General features: G+C 42.0%; 1 protein-coding gene across 1 annotated transcript in view; it reads left to right on the top strand.

The window, feature by feature from the left end:
• The first annotated feature begins 3,170 nt into the window (after window positions 1-3,170).
• RBL1 (retinoblastoma-like 1 (p107)) overlaps window positions 3,171-8,474 on the top strand; it is a 72,366-nt gene continuing 67,062 nt past the window's right edge. The window contains exons 1-2 of the mRNA XM_006874734.1: window positions 3,171-3,326; window positions 7,344-7,477. Of these exons, the coding sequence (XP_006874796.1) occupies window positions 3,171-3,326; window positions 7,344-7,477 (290 nt within the window). The remainder of the gene's footprint in view (window positions 3,327-7,343; window positions 7,478-8,474) is intronic.

The raw sequence follows: 8,474 nt of genomic DNA, 5'->3' as shown, positions 1-8,474 counted from the left end.
GGAGCTCCTTTACTGCATGTCCACCTGATCCGCCATCTTGTTTGTTCTCTGACCCTAATTTTTAAATCGTTAACTTCTCTAATAAACCCCATAACTGTAAGCTGTGGTGTCTGAGTTCTACGTGGCCATTGCAAAAAATGATCAAACCCAGCTGAGTAGACAGTGCTATGGGAGGGATGGTTGTTGTCATCAGAACTGTGGAAGAAGAGTGGAGGCAGTTCTGATTTCAGCCTTATAAGAATTGGCCTTGGGCTGATGCTGATATGGAGTTTGATTCTCCTTTCTCCTGCTGAAGTAAAAGGAGGTCAGACTTCGCCTCCATGCCATTCTTACAATAGCGTACAATTCACCCAAAATAAAACTACTGAAGAGATGAAGAAAATGGCACAATAAGTCTTTGGTTTTCTTTGCTTATAGTTCCTGAGAAGAGGTTTCCTTTTATCTTGGTTTATTTTCCAGGCCAGCATCACCCTCTGCAGTTCAGATTTAGATGGAAAAATAGATTGATTACAGCAAAGACAAAGAACTTCAGGCTTCTGTCTTGTAATCTTGTCCAGTTCCAGCCATGAAAGGCAGTGTTTCCAGGATATAGACTTATTCGTACTGAAAAAACATCCTGCCAATAATGTTTCCATTTGATAACCCAGAGTTATTTCTCAACAGTTGTTTCAAACCACTCTCAACTCCCTTTTGCACTGTTGCTCTGTTTTCCTCTCAGCAGAACATCTAGAAAGTTCTGCTTAGTCTAGGTGTAAACTGATGACCTTCCAGAGAGGAGTTATGAAAGGGAAGGACAGGTTTGGCAACCTTCTCCAGGATCCTGCTGCATCAATTATCTTCAGTCTCTCTGTCAGGTCCTGCTCCTGATCACTCACGTGCTTGTTTCCGTTATTCTTGAAAATATTCCTTTGCCTCTCCCTCCACCAAATGTCTTATAGACAAGTTTTTACTTCCTACCTCGACTTTCTGACCTTCCTCTCAATAGTCTCTCCATCACTGATCTGGCTTCTACTCCCACCACGTCAAGGAGAACTGCTCTGGCAAGGACCACAGAAAGATAGAATGATAATATGTCTTCTTGAATATTTTGTCCTGTAAGAGTTCTCTGAAGAATTGGACTCTATATCGAGTACCACTTTTGTGGCCTTGGAGATATCATGTCTTGTTTTTATGCCCCTTTGTCCCAATCTCTTTTTCACATATTCCTAAAACTCTGCCCATCCTTCCCTTGAAATGTTGTTCTCTTCTATACTTGGGCCTCTTCTCTTGCAGTTTTCTTCCTAGCTGATGTCAGCGTGTTCTCTTAGCTTTAGGTACTGCCTGAAAATCCCCAGTCCTCATGTCCAAGCTGACCCACTCCCTGAGTTCTCTGATGTACTGAAAGCTCTCTCATCTGGGTACAGTAAGTTAATTAGAAAACAAAGGAACCACAGGAGAACCTTCATCTATCTATCTTCCACTATTTCTGACATTTCCTTGCTGACTATACTTATGCCAAGAGAGTTGACACCACTACAGAACTCTTGGCACACATAACCAATCTTTTGTTATTGCTGTGTGGCCTTTGAGTTAACTCCAACCACATGGACTGCTAGTTCCTCAGGAGAAAGATGAGGCTTTCTGCTGCCATAAAGATTTACAGCCTCGGAAACCCTGTACAGGGTTGCTATGAGTTGGAACCGACTCCACAGCACATAACAAGAACATATTTGGTCAAACATTTAATTAACTCACCCCTAATGTGAGTCCTAAGGAGCTCTGGCAGCATAGTGGTTACGAATCAGGCTGTGAACCACAGGGTCAGCAGTTCGAAACTACCAGCTGTTCCGCAGGAGAAAGATGAGGCTTTCTGCTCCGGTAAAGATTTACAGCCTCGGAAACCCTGTACAGGGTCGCTATGAGTTGGAACCGACTCCACGGCACTCAACAACAACAACAATGTGAGTCCTGGTGTGATGCTATGGGCTAATGTGTAAGACTGCAAAATCGTTTGAACTTCAAGGGTCGCTATAAGTCGGAATTGACTTGATGGCACTTAACAACGACAATGTGAGTCATGGTGTCCTGGTGTGGCTCTATGGATTAATATGCTAGACTGCAAAATCGGTTTAAACTGTAAGATTGGTGGTTCAAGCTAACCAGTCGCTTCTTGGAAACCAGCTACAGAGTCGCTATGTGTTGGAACCGACTCGACGGCACTTAACAACAAACAATGTGAGTCCTGGTGTGGCTCTGCGGAATAAAGCAGTGAAATGCAAAGTCGGTTTGAACCACAAAGTCAGTGGTTCAAACTCACCAGCTGCTCCTTGGAAACCCTATACAGGGTCGCTATGAGTCAGAACTGACTCGACGGTACTTAACAACAATGTGATGGTTGGAATGATTGCCTTGGCAGAGCCACACCAAATGATTTCGCGGGCCTTACACGACCTGGAACTGGGCCAGTTGTTCCCCACCCCTACTGTATAGGGTTTTGGAGGCTATAAATCGTTACAGGAGCTGAAAGTCTTATCTTTCTCCTGTGGAGCAGTTAGTGGGTTTGAACTGACAACCTTGCAGAAAGCAAGGGGTCCTCTTATCTGCTTACCTCACAGTGCCACCTGGGCTCCTTTTGTGATACTAGGAAATAATCATTTTTGTGATACTAGAAAATATTTATTCATTCATCTAATAGACCATGGGAGACATCCAAGGAGGCACTGCTTCTATCTCCTAATTCAAGTGGCTAAGCTTAATCAAAGATGTACTGTTTGGTGCCTCGGAACACCAAAATATGGGTGTTGTAGGAGTAGAGGAGGCTTTTTCTGTAGATAAACAAGGACACTTGCAGTTGGCGACTAGCCCTGTCCAAACCCTTAAGAGTTCTGAGCAGGAAGCAGACTACAACTCCCAGTAGGCTTCGCGCATACAGCCCACCGCAGTCCTTCACGGGTCAAGTCCAGTTATCCTCCAGGGTTCTCTTCTTATCCTGTGCCCAGAGAACATAGCAGAGGGAGCACAGGCGGGGAAGCCGACTTTTCTGAAGAAAAGAGCGGAGGCAGACAATGAGAAAAGGCGTCATTGAGACTTTGCTGGTTTTCGCGCGCTTTTGCGCGGGGGATTGTGGGTATCGCTCCCTGGAAGGATAAGAGTCAGGAGTTGTGGCCGCGCCACCCGCAAGGCCTGAAGGGATGTTCGAGGATGAACCTGATGTGGAGGGGGCAGCGGTGGTCTCCATAGCCGGGGAGGCGCTGCAGGCCCTATGCCAGGAGCTGAACCTGGACGAGGGGAGTGCGGCCGAAGCCCTGGATGACTTCACCGCCATCCGGGGCCACTACAGTCTTGAGGTGAGCGGCGGCAGGTGGGGACGCCCGACGCGACCCTTGGCGCAGCCGGCGAGTGGCCAGACCCCATCCCTCCCGGCTCCTCCTCTCTAGGGTGGTGGGAGTTTCCCCACCGAGAAGGGTCGCTACCCAGCCGGGTATGGGTACCAATACGTGAGGGGCTGATGAAGATCAGCCCACCCATGTTTTGAAGCAGGAACCTGAAATCCCGAAAAGGAGTGGCTTGTTTAAGGTAACTTGTCAGGGGCTATGAGACTTCACACTTGACGTGCCTTGGTCTCCCTTAGAGTCACCCACGCCCTGACTCTGCCCTAAGCTGGACAAAATCAACTAGTATAGTGGGGAAAGCCCAGGGACCGAGACCCTGCTCAGTGCTGCCAGTCTGTCCTCTCACTGCCACAGCCCCAGAGGCCACAGTGCTGTTAGTGGAGCTCTGACTGAGTCTGGACTACTAACTGCAAGGTCGGTGGTTTAAATGCACCAGTCTCTGCTTGTAAAGCCTATGCAGGGTCTCTGGGAGTCGGAACCAACTTATGACACATAAGGACGACACCTCCTGCCACCCCAGTGAGGAACCGCTTGGTACTTTGCAGCATTGCACTATACATATACAGCAGCTTGATCAGAGCTAATGTGCACACAGTGATTCCCTCTTAGACTCAGTTTCTTCCTCTGTCAAATGGGGAGAATAATTCCTAACATATTTCATTGGTGGGAGGCGTAAAGGAGTTTACGATGTTTGGTCCAGTGTCTGACTCAGTAAAATAAATACAGGTCACACCGGCCTTCCCAGGGTTCTATTCCTCATTAGTAGGTTCTGAATTAAGTAGAATACATTTTTTTCTTTTCCATTAGTTTTATCTTTATAAATCCAATCCTTATTTGCCTTTGGGGATTGGAAGTACTACATATAAATGTATAGATACCCCCACCTATTGCCACAGACTAGATTCCTACTTACAGAGACCCTATATAGGGTTTTTTCCTAGACCATAAATCTTTATGGGAGCACACAACCTAATTTTTCTCCCTTGGGAAGATGGTAGATTTGAACTGTTGACCTTGTGGTTAGCAGCCAAACACTGAACCCTCAGATGCCACCAAAAATAACCCCCCAAATCAGATGCCCTGCTATTGAGTTGATTCCAACTGTAGTTTCGCCTATGGATCAGCTAGTATATTTGAACCACCAACCTTGTGGTTAGCAACCCAACACCTTCACAGTGTCACACATAAATACATTAAAAAAAAAAAAAAAACCCATAAAACTTTAATGATGAAGAAGAGTTGGATAATGTTGCATTTTGTCAATTAAGGTAATAACTCCATTTTTTGGAAGGTTCTGGATCATCTGGATTATCCCTGGGAATGGGGATGGTACTTCTAGTCAGAAAATTAGTGAGTAGTTGGGCTGATTCTTTTCTTTATTTTGATCCTTTTCTTTTTTCTTCATATATTTTGTGGCTACATCTCACAGCTTGCTGAATCTGCCTATGGACTTTAGCATTTGGGTCCATATTTTCAAGCAACTATGTATGCAGTTCAGTTGTCACACATTATTAGAATTGTCCATTGTGACTCCTGATACAGACTTTAATTTCTTTGTAGACCAGGCAATGTTTTGAACAGTAAATCATAAAATTGAGTGCCTGTAAGTTAACATTTAACAATGTTAATATCAGCAAATTGCATGCTGCCACTTTGTATATGTCCTGGTGTGGTGCTATAGGATAAGCACTAGACTGCTAACCACAAGGTTGGTGGTTCAAACCCTCCAACCACTCTGGAGAAACCCTTTACAGGGTCGCTATGATTTGGAACTGACTCAATGGCACTTAACAGCAATAACAACAACTATTGATAAGTGTAAAAAAAAAAACACAAGAAAAATCAGTCATAAGTGCAGTTTATTGTAACTTGAATACATTGTAGGTTGGGTACTACCTGTATTAAGTGTTCAATTCACAAATGTCACTTTTATTATAGTATTGTAAGTTGTGCTATCTGCTAAGATGGATGCCCATACTTAATATTTAAAAGTTAGCATGTGTAAGCATAAATTTATCCCCAAATTTTTGCCTAAAAAAAAATGACAGTCTTCTTTTTGTAACACAAGATATAGGTATGTATTTTTATGTGTGACCCTCCCCCTTACTAACTTTCTACTTTGATCTTTCCTTTCCTTGACAAACTGATTTAAAAAGACACATAAAACTGGAATGGTTGAAAGGAATTTCAACATCATCAAAACCATGACTGGTGTTTTAAAATTAAGAAATCTGAGCAGAAATTTATTTAAGAGAACCCTTTCAATAATACACCTGTTGTTGTTAAGTGCTGTCGAGTTAGTTCTGACTTACAGCAACATTTAGTGACTGGTTGGTTTGAACCACTGACCTTGCAGTTAGCAGTCCTGTGCTTATCCTGCAGTGCCAAACCAATAATACACCTACTCCTCTCTTACTGTCTTGTTATCCAACATTTCACATATACAACAATAGTACAAAATCTATCCAACATATGATACTGGGCAAATCTGCTGCAAAAGATCTCTTTAATGATAAAAAGCAAAGATGTCACTTTAAAGACTAAGGTGCACCTGACCCAAGCCATATGCATGTCAAAGCTGAACAAGGAATAAGGAAGACTGTAAAGTTCATACCTTTGAATCATAATGTTGGCAAAGAATATTGAATGTACACCATGGGTACTCAGAAGAATGAACAAATCTATCTTGGAAGAAGTACAGCTAAAATGCTCCCTAGAAGCTAGCATGGCGAGACTTCATCTTTGGACAAGGAGCTCTGGAAGCGTAGTGGTTACGAATTGGGCTGCGAACCGCAAGGTCAGCAGTTTGAAACTGCCAGCTGTTCCGCGGGAGAAAGATGAGGCTTTCTGTTCCTGTAAAGATTTACAGCCTCAGAAACCATGCACAGGGTCGTTATGAGTTGGAACCGACTCCATGGCACATAACAACAGCAGCAACAACATGTTATCTGTAAACAGTTCTTGGAGAAGGATATCATGCTTAGAAAAATAAAAGATCAGTGAAAAGGAGGAGGACTCTCAACAAGATGGGTGGACACAGTAGCTGCAACTACTATGGGCTCAATATAGTAATAATTCTGAGGGTGGTGCAGGACCAGACAGTGTTTCGTTGTGTTGTACACAGAGTCACTATCAGTCTGAATTAGCTCCATGGCACCTAACAATGACTGTGGGACTATTTATGTGTTAGCAATGTAGGTAATGAGGCAAGAGTCAACACTGGCTGTGATGGTTAAAGTTACATGTTAACTTGGTTAAGCCACAATTCTTAGTGGTTTGGCAGTTTTGTAATGATATAGCCGTCCTCCATTTTATGATATGATGTGGTCTTCCTCCATTTTTTCATAATGATGATTTATGTACAGTAACCTGGTTTTTGGAACTTAGCCATGTGGATAATTGAGGAGTGGATGTATTAGATACATAGCATGTTATTGTTAAAGGAGCCCTGGTGGCACACTGGGATAAGCATTGAACTATTAACCACAGGATTGGTGATTCAGACCACCAGGCACTCCATGAGAGAAAGATGAGGCTGTTTGTTTCCATAGAGATTTACAATTTCAGAAACTTTATATATAGGTCACTATGAATTGGAATCGACTTGATGACAGAGAGTTATGTTATAGTTCTAAGAATATAGAACTAAGAATAAGGTGTTTTATACTCAGCACTGCAACTAACTGTGCTTTGCAACCTTGGGCAAGTATCTTTACCTCTCTGGCCACATTGACATAGTGACTGTGGCAATGAACTCTAACAACAGCGACTGTGAAGATGGCATTTCGTTCTGTTATACATAGATCACAATGAGTTGAAATAAATTTGATGGCAACTGAAAACAATAACCACAACCCTTTATCTACAGAAGGAAAATTAGACCAGATAATTCTAAGATCTCTTCCGACTCTAGAGTTAAAGCATTTTAACATAATAACATATCCATTTTGCTGTTTGCCTTTTGCCTGCCAGGGAGAAGTTATACACTGGTTGGCATGTTCATTATATGTTGCATGTCGCAAAAGTATTATTCCCACAGTTGGAAAGGGTGTCATGGAAGGAAACTGTGTATCACTTACCAGAATACTACGTTCTGCTAAATTAAGGTAAAGTACATAGTTTTAGTATTGTTTTATAAATTCTGCATTTAAATTTAAAGAGCTCTGGTAGCATAGTGGTTATGAGTTGGGTTGCTGACCTTAAGGTCAGTAGCTCGAAAATACCGGCTGTTCTGTAGTAGAAAGACAAGACTTTCTGTTCCTATAAAAATTCACAGCCTCAGAAACCCTATGCAGGGTCGCTATGAGTGAGAACCAACTCCACAGCACAAAACCAACTAAATGTTTAAGTTTAGAATTTAACTTTTCTTAATTTAAATCATTTAGCTTCATTTAATCTTGATGCTATAGGGTAAGTACTGAGAACCACAAGGTTGTTGGTTTAAACACACCAGTTGTTCTTCTACAGGATCACTATGAGTCAGAATCAACTCAACGGCACTTAAAAACAATAAGGTTGTCCTGGTGTGGTGTTGTGGGATAAGCACTGGACTGTACATGCAAAGGAGCTTTAAAAAGATATGGAAAAATTCCATTATCTTTTTTTTTTAGATTTAGACCTTTGGCACTTTATTTCTTGCTATTAGTATAGTGTTTTCAACCTATTTTTAAGTAAGATGCCACATAGGAACATTCACATTGACAGTTATACTGCACATATATTCTTTTTTTTTTTTTTTTAATTTAAGGTTTTTATTGCAGATTGAGTGAAAGTTTACAGGGCATATCATCAGTTTTACATTCAACAAATCATATACCTTGTTTCATTACATTGATTATAATCCCCTCCATGTCCACTTTAGCTTTTGAAAAAACAAACAAACAACACCCAAAGTAAACCCCCCACCTCAACCCCATGTGGTTACCTTATATTCCATTAGTTCTTCCCTTCATTTAAAACAGTCTATTTGTATCCAGTAATCTACCTGACCTTCTCACCACCTGGATCTCTGTTCCTCTGTGTTTACCTTTTATCACATTGTAATTGTTTTGATCATAGACTGACCTCCTAGATCCTCTGTTCTTATAATTTTATTCTGTTCTT

The sequence above is a fragment of the Chrysochloris asiatica genome, unplaced genomic scaffold (assembly GCF_000296735.1).
Source record: "Chrysochloris asiatica unplaced genomic scaffold, ChrAsi1.0 scaffold00296, whole genome shotgun sequence".
In the NCBI taxonomy this organism is placed as follows: domain Eukaryota; kingdom Metazoa; phylum Chordata; class Mammalia; order Afrosoricida; family Chrysochloridae; genus Chrysochloris; species Chrysochloris asiatica.
This window is presented reverse-complemented; position numbering and strand designations above follow the sequence as displayed.